Genomic DNA, 12,428 nt, shown 5'->3' with positions numbered 1-12,428 from the left:
CGCCAGGTACGTCTTGACCCTTCGGTGGTCAAGGTTTGTGTGTGTGTGTGTGTGTGCGCGTGTATGTGTTTGTCTGTTCCTATGACAGGGTTGGGTTTAAGTACTTAATTGTACTTGGCACTTGAGTACCAATTTTCAAGTACTTGCACTTGTACTTGATGAAATTTCTTGAAAAGATTCGGGTAATTTTCAAGTACTTCCAAGCATCTACTTGATACATTTTACAAGTTACAACTTGAAGAAAGATGTGGCAACTCACTCGCATTTAAGCATATCTGATTCAATTAGCTGCCCACACTCAAGGGAGCAGTTCGTTGCTCCCTTGACATTTGCGACTTCGTCTTATGGTAATTATTTTATTTACCCTCTGTATTTACTTGAAGTGTCCCTGATGAGGTAGATTATACATCAAACTCCATATTTTGGTTGAACATGTCGGTGAGTCAGACTAATTAGTGTGTGTTTTGAACCTCTTCTGTTATTATGATTTACTTTTACCTCGTGATTGGAAATGAATTACACCATTTGGAAATATTTTGTTCTTCCTGACAAAAAAGATGGTAATTTCAAGGCGACGTGTAAGTCTTGTGATACTCAGATATCTGTTTCTACAACTGCTACATCAAATTTGATCAAACATTTGAAGGTGAGATGGTGTTATGCGCCAGAGGAGAGTAATACCTTGGATTTCTGAAAGCGACACGAGGACATCTTCCCAAGCTAGCCAGGACTCGCCTCACTATTCAAGCATCCTCAGCATCAGCAGAGAGAGATTTTAGCATTGGAGGAAAAGTATTCCGACCAGATCGTTGTCGTTTGACTGATGAAAACTTCGAAACAGTCATGTTTGTGAAGTGCAATGATCATACTTACAAATAAAATTCTGCCATGGTTTTGAAAAGTGATTAAAACATTGTGCTTCTGTTAATTGTTTCATGGCCATTCACTTTAGTTTAGATTCTTTCCAGTTTGACTAAATCATCATTTATATTCTTGTGATAAAACATAAAGTTGCAATCAAATAAAGATGAGTTATATTTGTCTTTCACAAAAGTATTTGCACTTGTACTCGACAATTAAGTACTTGGAATTACTTAACCAAATTTTCTACACCTCGTACTTCTACTTACTTGAGACAAAGAACTTAAACCCAATCCTGTATGATACTCTCATTTGTAAGTCTTCTCACCTTCATAAATTTTGTCATGCCTCATTAATTAGATATATTCATGTTTACAAATACGTAGTTGATATTTACATATATCTGACAACATCACCTGACGGATACAGTTTTTGTCTGAATATCTCGTCTCTCTCGGTGTTGTGTTATTCTTAGGTTAGGTTAGAAAATCCTTATTGTGTGTCTATATGTGTGAAAGTTATCGGCATTTATTACTTGGTAAGGTATATGTTAACGTGAAGATTAGGCACCCCAGCTTATATCACCTGATGATTCACTACCTAACCTAACCTAACCTAACGCAGGTAGACTTGGGGTGTCTAATCATCAGGTGATGGGGAGGTTGTTGGCAATACCGTGACTATTCTGATGACCCCTAATAGTCGCAGTCTTCAACCTTACCTTACCTTACCTAAGAACATAAGAATGGAGGAAACTGCAGCGGGCCTATTGGCCCATACTGGGCAGTCCCGTTTACACCCAACCCCTATTGCTCATATAAGCATCCAACCTATGTTTGAAGCTATCCAAACCAGTGTTTACCTACCTCGCACCTAAATCTAAATTTGTCTGATTTATAACCATAGCTACGAGTTCGCTCCTGGTTGGATAGTTTGAGTACCTTTGTTATATCACCTTTGCTTAGCCCTGACTTCCATTTATACACCTCGATCATATCGCCCCTCACTCTACGTCTCTCGAGGGAGTGCAAATTAAGATGCTTTAACCTGTACCTGTACTCAAGGTTCCTAATGCCCAGGATTAGTCTTGTCATTCTCCTCTGAATCGAACTGCGTAATCCAAGTGTGGTCTCACAAGCACAAGATATAGTTTTAGGATAACCTCTTTAGTCTTGTAACTAACACTCCTTTATGTGAACAAAAGTACTTTGTTAGCCTTGTTTCGAGCAAATACACATTGTTTACTTGGTTTAAGATTCCTACTTATCATTACTCCTAAATCTTTCTCACAGTCAGATTTCTCTATTACAACGTTGTTCATCTGATATATGGTTTCTCTGTTTACATCTTCTAGGCTTAAGTACTTTACATTTGTCCACATTAAATTTCATCTGCCATTTTTCAGACCATGCGAAATTTTTTTTTAGATCTTCCTGTAGTTTTGCGGAGTCCTCGTCAGATTTAATAACACGCCCTATTTTAGTTTCATCAGTAATTTACTTGCGTTGTTGTTTACGCCTATATCTATGTCGTTTATGTATATAATAAATAGTAATGGTCCAAGTACAGAGCCTTAGGGTACTCCATTAGTGACGTTACCCATATCGGATTTAGAGCTGTTAATACTTACTCGCTGTTTCCTGTCCTGTAATCACACCCTAATCCATTTTAGAATATCTCCTCTAATTCCATGAGCCTCCACTTTTCGTATTAGTCTTTCGTGGGGAACTCTGTCGAAGGCTTTGCTTAAGTTGAGGTAAACCACATCATAATAGTGCCCGTCGTCTGATTCGAAAACAGCTGAAAATTTTTTTAATTGATTAGTCAGACATGAACGCCAGCTTGTGAAGCCATGCTGGGAATCATTGATCAACTTGCGCTTCTCCAGGTGATTTCGAATAGATTTTGAAATTACTGCTTCCAGCAATTTGCCTAAAATTGGTGTTAAACTGATTGGACGGTAGTTAGAGGATAGTGATCTTCTTGAAAATCTGTATCACATTCGCTATCCTCCAGGATTCTAGTACTAAACCCGGTTTTAATGACATGTTAAACAAGTTGCTAAGGGCACACTAAGTTCTTCCTTACATTCCTTTAATACTCTGGCAAATATCTCATCAGGACCTGGTGACTTATTAGGCTTTAGTTTGTCTATTTGCTTACTACTTTCTTGCTTAATTTATTTTCTTCACTATCATGTTTAAAGTAAGTCTCTTCAATTATAAATCCATTTTTTTCCTTTTAATCCAACAATAATTTCAGGTAAAAAAAATAATTAGGATAAATGGCAATAAAAACACCATATATTTATTTATTTTGTGTTTAATTAAATAAATATGATATACAGTATTTACAAAATATACAAAAAACTTGATTAAAAAAAGAGGAATGTTGTGCAGATTGGTAGTTTAAATGCTTAATTGGCAGTTTGGTAGTTTGAAAAAATAAACGAGAGAGAAGGATTGGCTATTATTGCTTGTGGTAGTTAAGGTTTACGATGATGGACCTTTTATTATGTTATCAAAATAATGTACAAAAATATATACAATTTATATTAGTGACAAAAAATAGCTATGGGGACATATTGTTTCTCACGGGAGGGTTTTTAAAATATTCTGGTCTTAAAAAAAAATAATAATAATAGGGGTATATATTTTTTTTACCTAGTGGGGTTACAAAATAGTGATCTTATTATAGGAGAAAAGTAGCTATTGGAATATATTTTTTCATAAGGTGACCCCCCGAAAAAAATAGTATATTTATTAAACCAAAAAAAAAAAAATCGGCATATCAAATTATAATATTAATAACATAAAATAATTGCTCTAGTGATATGATATTTTTCTCTTGGGTAAATTACCAAAATAAACAAACAATATATCAATAAAAACAATATAAGCCTTAGGGGATATTTTTATTGCTTGGGATATACAAAAAAAAAGTAAGTCAAGGGAAAAATTATTGGGAGGATGATGGAAAACTTTTAATAATCTAGAAGGTTGGATAATTTATTGTGACCTCTTGTTTTGCGAGGCGAGAGATGACGTCACTGTGTGTGTGTGTGTTTTTGTGTGTGTGTGTGTGTGTGTGTATAAACAGAATCTCCCTCTTTCTCCCTCTCTGAAACTTTCACTTTTATCAAAGAATATCCATCACAACGAAGAAAAGAAATGTAATGCAAAATCGATTAAAAGAGAAGTGGAGAAAAAGCAAACGAGACGAGACATTTAAAACTCGATAGATAAAAAAATCCCTGGAATTAGTCTTGTTTACAAAGCAGGTAACACCCATGATGGAATATATCCCTTTTAAGAAATATCAAAGAAATTTTCCGCCAGGTAGGAGGGAGAGTAAGGGGTCGGAGGTAGGGGTGGTAGGAGGGAAGATGGGAGGGAAGGAGGGGGTAGGAGGGAGGGGAGGTAGGTTAGAGGGAGATATTTAAGGTACAAAGACCTATTTAGGGGCCAATAGGTATTAAAGAAACTCGATCTCTCACTAACGACTTGGTGGGACAAAGTTGTTTCTGTGGGATAGAACCTTTCCCTCCCTCCATCCCTCTTACCCCTCCCTTCCTCCCTCACTCCCATTCTCCTTCACCCCTCCTTTCCTTCCCACCCCCCTTCCTTCCCACCCCTCCTTACCTACCGTCGTCTTAGTATCCATAAAAGCGATCTCAGTTCTCCGTCAGCCGTGTGTAGTCAGCCGTGTGTAGTCAGCCGTCAGCCAGCCAATAATTTCCCCACTAAAAGGTGTCAATCTCACCTGGATAATTGATCTCCTTTGTCGTGTGAATAGCCCCCCCGATACCTGGTCTCAGACGGTCTAACTCGGTGCCTCTGACTACTGCTGCCCCGACGCCCTTCCCATTAGCTGCCCTTTGCCTCCGAATCCTTTTCTTCCCTTTGATATATATTTTTTCTAATTCCTTTTTTCAATCTTTCCCTAGTACACTCTTTTTTTTCCCTAGCACTGTCCCTTTCCTCCTTCCCTAAAAGCCTCCTTTCTCTAACACTCCCCTTCCACCCTAGCACCCCCTTCCTCCCTAGCACCTCTCTTCTTGTTCCTTCCTTTTTAAACGGCAATATTAGGTCCCTCTTTCTCCATTCTCCTAATAAACACCATCCCCTTTCCTCTACCTGTCTCTCAGCCCTCCTCCCTCTCCCCCTTACTCCCACTTCCTTCCCTACCTCCTCCTCCTCACCCTCCTCCCCTCACCCCACCTACTACCTGTGTGAGAAGTGAAAACATTACCGTGTTTTTGTTGATTATAGAATGCATGTAAAATATACCTTGTGTACACAGTATAGAAGAACATGTGACTATATTATATATGTTTGTAAAAAAAAAAACTGCATATAAGGAATTTACAAGTCAGAGTGTGGCAAAAAGAACAATTTGTATCACTCATTTGTAAATACGACTCACAAATACACTTAAGCACCACTGACGTCATCATCTCTCTTAAAAACAGCTGACGAATAGGCAAGGGGAGTTCACAAGTTTGGTGACGTCATATCTACGTCATAAAGTGTGTGGGTGGGGGGGGGGGGTTATATAAGACATCTGGAAACTGGCCTGTAGTTAAGAGCAATTAAGAGCCTCTCTCTGGTAAACAAACATAGGAATTTCACAAGTAAACAGTAAAATTATCGTACATGTAAGAGTTATCAATAATTTAAAAAAGAATATAAATTGAATAATTCTTTTCTATTGTAATTAAAGGGATATTTTTTTACAATACATATCTACAATTTTTTTCTTATTAATACCCCCCAAAAAAATCACTGTATAAAAATAAACTTGCTTCCTGTACATGTTATTTTCTTCACTAAGTTGGAAAAAAATCGTAAGTTTTTTCCTTCACCATAATAAGAGTCAGTATCGTGTAGTGGACTGTAAGTAGACCAAACTCACCTAAAAAAAAATATTAATAATTTAAAGAAATCATAATTCACTTGTATTACTTTAATATATCCAATTCAAGTCATCTTTTGTGATGTTATAAATATCAACTTAATTTTTTCTGTTTTTCTTTTTTCAATCAAATCAAATTGTTTCGTCTCGACACAACCTCCCACAGAACACCAAGTGATATATATATATATTTATTTATAATTACATTCACACTCCACCCTAAAAAGAGTCAAATGAGATTCATATAAACTTCTACACTTGTCGACACTATGCCGAAGAGCGTAGAAAACTAAATAAAATGACTTTCTTCCAGTGAGTTGTGTGATAAGCGTCGTGTATAACTGATAAATCACTTCTAGTAAAAAATTTATATTCAATTTTCCTATTTTAAAGACAACAGGAAAAAATCTTATTATCACAGGAAAATCAATAATGCTAAGATTCTTTTCCTGTTGATAAAATGTAAAATAAAATGCACTGAAGAGTATCTGGGCAAAAATGGCTTTGAAATGTAAATAGTCAACGTAAATCACAATAAAAAAAAATTAAGATTACAATGCAGATAAATTTGTTTGCAGTATTTGGTCGACGCCCCTAAAAAAAAAAAGTCCAAATGAAATACTAATATACATTTTCTTTTCTCTAAGTAAAAAACTCGTATATTAAATGCAGCAGAAGAATGTTATATTTTAATATTTATCGTAATTATTATCTTAATCAACTTTGAAATTAATTATCAATAGGTCAATTGTGTCACCTTAATTACATTCTTCTTATTTTTTTCTCATCCAAAGTTTTTAATTGAGTATAATTAATTATTTCCATTTAATCTGACTTAACAATTACGTCAATTTGTTTGTTTTGTGGTAATTAACCTCCATCATCATGTACAGAGACACTGACGAACATTTACCACATCAGTAGGATTTGTGGGTCAATGCCAATAATTTCCTGACAATAACCAGTAGGTGATCCCTTAACATTGGCCAGGTGTTAAAGGGCTAGGGAATGGATTAAGGGTTTAGAGGCACGATTAGAAGTTCCAATCTTAGATCACGGGAGTTATTAAGGCTTGGATGAGAGGATTCGTACTTTAGTTAATACAGGCTAGGAAATAATCTAATCCAACTCCTATATGATAAGTGGGAGGGAGGGAGAGAAGGGGCGAGGGAGAGAAGGGGTGGGGGAGGGAGAGAAGGGGTGGGGGAGGGAGAGAAGGGGTGGGGGAGGGAGGGAATGGAAGGAGTACGCAAAAGAAGGAGAGAGGGAGTGGGTGAGGGAAGGAAGGCTAGGAACTCCCTCCCTCCCAAACTACTTTACACCTCGCCACTCAGTCCACATGGCCTCCCCCCCCCAACTACTAATTAAAAGGTTTAATTGGCAGTTAGGGAACCATTACAGCCGGACCTATTGTCTCGCCTGGGTGGTGATGGGGAGAGAGGAGGGAAAAGGGAGGGAGCTATCAGGGGGAGGGAAGGGGGGAGTCCGTCTCAAAAACGGCAGAAATTGGGCCTAAATTTGCATCACTCTTGTAAAGATGGGTGGGTCAGGGAGAGAGAGGGAGTCGGGTGGAAATGGCAGGGAGAGGAAGAAGAGAGGGAAGCAACAAGAGTAAAAAAAAGAGGGGGAAGTGGAAGGGAAAGAGGGAGAGAGGAAGAGCCTTCTCAAAATTGGTAGAAAACGGACCAAAAATCTGCTTCAGGTAGAGCAGCGCCACCTGGTTCCCTGATTAGTTTCCGAACAGGTAAATTATCTGGGGTCACCTCTCCAATTTGGAAGTATTACATCCTGCCCAGGTGAAGAAGGTGAAAGGATGGCCTGTGTGTGTGTGTGTGTGTGTGTGTGTGTGTGTGTGTGTAGTAGTAGTCATGTACGTCTGGCGGATGTGGTAGGAGGGTGGAGAGAGGGTCATTAGCATACACTCTTCCTTTCCTCTATTCAAAACACGAGACCATAATAACTACTCCTAAACACAACTTTGGCATGGTTCTGTTCATTATCGTCCTATACAAGATGTTTACATCAGAAATAACAAAAAAATTAAAATCACAAGTCAAAAATAACAAGTTTTAAATGATATTGAAAAGCAAAGTTTGAGAATGACCAAAACAAAAATCTGACTCTTTTTTACAAAACGTAAAATTTTATAGTAAACGAATATCTACAATACACTTCACTAGTCTATTGTAAATCTAAAAAAAAAGTGTTTTTTAAGGACTAGTATATATATAGACCGTCGTCAGATCTTTTCTTTTTACTGAGGTTGGCAATGTGGCCGATGATCCGTACTCCACCCGGGCCACAAGTGCTTCATCCACGGCAGATCATCCATCACCTAAGGCCTTATCTGTCCCTTTGCCGTTCGGAGAAAGCACTGAAGGACCTAGAAATACACCTTGTGGCACACCAACAAGAGCTGCAGCCCTTGGTTCTCCTTCACCTCCAGGAGGATTGAGGAAGGTGGCCGAAGAAAATTGCCGAAGGGGGCGACCGAAGAAGCAACAGACCCTCTCCGTTAGTACTTAACACCTGGTTGTTCCTACACCTGCTCTTACACACACCTTGCAACTATCAACACCTTGCTGTTCTGCAGGCCTTTGTAGTTTACTACACCTTGCGGTCCTTAAACCTGCGGTCATTACACCCTGCGGTCCCTATACCCTAATACGGAATTATTTTCATAACCGATTCAGGGCATTTAGGGCTTTCACTTTTCGTGTTTTCCGTGTATAGAAAACAAAAGAGCGGCGGTCCGTCCATCAGTGCACACAGGCCCTGTTGGTGATCTTGGCCACGTTTTCCTCACTCATGACCATAAATTGTCTGTTCTTGGACCTGGGTTCTCTTCTCCTTCTCTTTTTGTTCATGAGCTTCTGAACTCTCCCGCCCCTCACCGCTAGGTACTTTTTTTTCTCCTCCACGGATATATAAGTGTATCCTCCCCGCAGCGTCTCGTGTAGGACACACGTCATGCTCCCTCTGGGGTTCTTTAGGATCTCCTTGTCTCTTGCACTGAAGGGGCATGAGGCCGACCTCCTCGAATTCGACCTCTTCTTATGCTTCCTGCGGTGTCTGACACGCCGGACACTGTTAGGGTTGTCGCGGCAGGTTAGGGCATCCAGCCTGGCGAAGGATCTCTGTAAGGAGAGGAAAGTAACAATGAAAAAGTGAGTTAAGGGTGGGGGAGGGGGTATACCACGTGACGTCATCGAGTCTTAGAGGTAGGGAGGCGTACCGCGTGACGTCATATATATATATATATATATATATATATATATATATATATATATATATATATATATATATATATATATGTGTACAGTACTAGCTTAAGTAAGTCTTAGGATAATGAATGTAATTTTCAAAACAACTTGTAGTGTTGCAATTACAAACTGTCGTCTTAAGGGAATAATATAGAAATTTGGTCTTAAAACAACAGTCATAATTAAGTCTTAAACCTGGATTTTTAGTTTCAAGCAAGCAAGCAAGCACACACACACACACACACACACACACACACACACACACACACACACACACACTCACCCACCGGACCTCCCAGATTAAACTTTGTGTGCCAGAATGAGCTTTGGGCCGTAGGTCACACTCTTCCCTCCCCTTTACCTGAGAGAGGTGGGACCTTGCTAATTACAGTCCGCTCAGGTAATTACAGGCCCGGGCGACAGGCAGGACGTGCCATTTCAGGACCCTAGGCCTACATCTCTCTCTCTCTCTCTCTCTCTCTCTCTCTCTCTCTCTCTCTCTCTCACTTCTTTATAATTACAATATACAATACAAAAGTTATCTATATCACAGTTTCTTTGTGGCTAGAGCTACAAGTACATATCTATCTGACCCCGTGAACCCTACCCTCATGACCTGTACTGGTAGTTATTGACCCCCCAAGACCTGGTGAGCTGTACTGAGGTATAGTTTTTTAGCCACGCAATGTCGTGTCACCATCATCAATCGTTATTATAAACATTGACATTTTTATACCACCATCATCATCATCACCATCATCATCATCACCATCATCATCATCACCATCATCATCATTATTGTGTGTTGTGTTTTCGTCTCCTTTCTTTTCCTCTCTTTTTTTCCTCTTCCTCTTCCTCATTTCCTCTTCCTCATTTCCTCTCCTTTCATCCCTCTCTTCATTCCTTCCCAAATTTAGCCTTTCCGGAAGAACAGAAAAACGCCTTAATTAATCACTAATAGAAGGAAGGTGAGAGGGAGGGTGATGAAGGAGGAAGGAGAGTAATGGGAGGGAAGAAGGGGAGAATGGGGAGGAAGGAGAGAGAAGGAGGAAGAAGGAAAGGGGAAGAGATGGAGGATAAGGATGAGGCAGGTTGAGGGAAGAAGAGGAGGAGGAGGAGGAAATAACAGAGAGGGAATACCAGGATAATAGGAAGAGGGAAAGAGGAAAGATAAAGGAAGAGAGGAAGGAAAGAGGGAACAGACAACCCAGGGGTGGGATGGGGTGGTGGGACATACATACAGTACATCCATCATGTCCTCCACTACTTGATAAGAGTTGAATGTGGTTATTAGCTGTCAGTTAAAGGAGACGCCATGGCCCAACTAGCCTGTCATTACCCAATACCTGGTTATAGGCATATAATAGGCCTATACACCGGGAGAGGGGGGAGGGGGGGGAGAGAAGGAACCCATTGGCCGAGTGGAACAATTCATCCTTAAGGGTCGTTAAGAGAACATCACTCCCCATGATCCTTCAAGATTTTTTTAAGGTCGTTTGGGTTTTGTTATAAAGTATTGGATTTTTATTTATTTTTATTTGTTATTGTTTATTTTGAGGTTCGAAACAACTGCATACTTTGGTAGGTTGTAGTAGTAGTAGTAGTAGTAGTTATAGTAGTAATAGTAGAGATATTATTATTATTAGTAGTAGTAGTAGTATTATCGAAATCACTTTTATTATTTTCGTAATAAATTTTCAGTCATCATAATTACTGTAATATTTATAATTTTTATCATTGTCATTTATAATCACTTTCATCATCATTTATAATCATCACCATCATCATCATCATCATCTTATAATCATCACCATCATCATCATCATCACCAACACCTCACTTAATTTTCTTCAAATAGTTTCTCTTCTCATCCATGAAAAAAAAATAAAACTATTCCCAACATTTTCTCCAACACACAATAATTTTTAATCATTATTATTAAACCAGGGAGGCTAAAATTAAGACTCCCCGTGTGGGTCGTAGTAGGGAGGCTCCGTACGTCTCTCCCAACAATGGCGGTTAAATTACTCTGCGACTGGAGGGCAAAAGTACCGCATTGGTTGTGAATTTCATTAGTATTTTCGACCATAACCGTAAATATTGTACTGTACATGCCAGACCACCCACTGTATCCTTCTCCCTTCCTTCATTCCATTCCTCCCCTTCCCTCATTCCTTTCCTCTCCCTTCCCTCATTCCTCCCCTCCCCCTCCCCTCATTCCTTTCCTCCCCTCCCCTCATTCCTTTCCTCCCCTCCCCTCATTCCTTCTCTCCCCTTCCCTCATCCTTCCGTCCCCTCCCCTCTCTTCTTCCTCGTCTCTGTCTGTCTGTCTGTCTGATGGGCAGGTCTTAATATGTCAGCATGTCTGATGGAAAGTTCTTAATGCCTGTGTCTGCCTGTGTGATGGGTACTTCTCTCTGTCTGTATCTTCCGTCTGTTTGTTTCTATGTCTGTCTGATGGGCATTTCTGGCTGTCCTTGATGAGCATAATAGGTTAGGTTACGCTAGGTTTGGTTAGGTTAGGTTAAGATTATACGCAAGTTAAAGTAAGGTTAATTCTCTGGTCTGAGTCCAAACCGTAACGAGTCGCAAAAATAAAATCTCACGAAACTCTTTAGAAACTGAACAACTATTTTAATTTCCCACTTCCCTCACAACACAATCACCAGACAAGACTAAAATCCCTCAAGATTACCTGGATTTAAGTCGTCGCCAGGTACCTTAATTTAGGCATAAGGTGTCGCGGATTTGTCAAAGATTCGCACAAAACTTTTCCCGACTCTTAATTGGAGATAAAGTGAACGTGTCTAATAATAATCGAGACTTGTTTAATTTTGATTCTTATAACTTGTTAGAATAGAAAGGGAAAAAACCCAATTTATGATCCAAATCTCTTGAGTATCCAATTTGCTGTCATATCTTAAAAGTGGATTAGTTAGATGCGTTCCCGTATGTCTAATTATAGGGGGGAAACTAACTTATGATAAGCACGTTTAAGAATCCATATTTGGTCGTAATTAAGTGAGGCAGTAAAGGGGGAAATGTCTTAAGATACGAACCTTTGATAATGAACCTTTTTGGGGGTCGTAGTTTAAATGAGCCAGTAAGATAAATTAAAAAAAAATCCACTTACGATGGAAAAGCGGATTTACGGGATTTTTTAGGATCCTGGTATCACAAGTGGACAAGACGGTATACGTGTGTCGCGGTATTCCACACGTGACTAGGATTTACGGATTAAGTTTCCATAGGGAGGGATTTAGGACTAAGCGGATTTTTCTGGTATTCCACACCTCGTCAAGTGATGGTTGATTTATGGTCAGTTGTCGACACCTAGGGATGAGAGAACGTGGGAAGTAGATGGGGAAGAGAGATTAGACACTGTTAATG

General features: G+C 39.3%; 1 protein-coding gene across 1 annotated transcript in view; it reads right to left on the bottom strand.

The window, feature by feature from the left end:
- Positions 1–6,989: 6,989 nt before the first annotated feature.
- LOC121868091 overlaps positions 6,990–12,428 on the bottom strand; it is a 47,589-nt gene continuing 42,150 nt past the window's right edge. The window contains exon 5 of the mRNA XM_042368362.1: positions 6,990–8,912. Within this exon, the coding sequence (XP_042224296.1) occupies positions 8,535–8,912 (378 nt within the window). The 3' untranslated portion in view covers positions 6,990–8,534. The remainder of the gene's footprint in view (positions 8,913–12,428) is intronic.

This window comes from Homarus americanus, unplaced genomic scaffold, assembly GCF_018991925.1.
Source record: "Homarus americanus isolate GMGI-L3 unplaced genomic scaffold, GMGI_Hamer_2.0 scaffold11062, whole genome shotgun sequence".
NCBI classification, from domain to species: domain Eukaryota; kingdom Metazoa; phylum Arthropoda; class Malacostraca; order Decapoda; family Nephropidae; genus Homarus; species Homarus americanus.
Note: the sequence above shows the minus strand (reverse complement) of the source record. Positions and strands in the feature narration are given on the sequence as shown.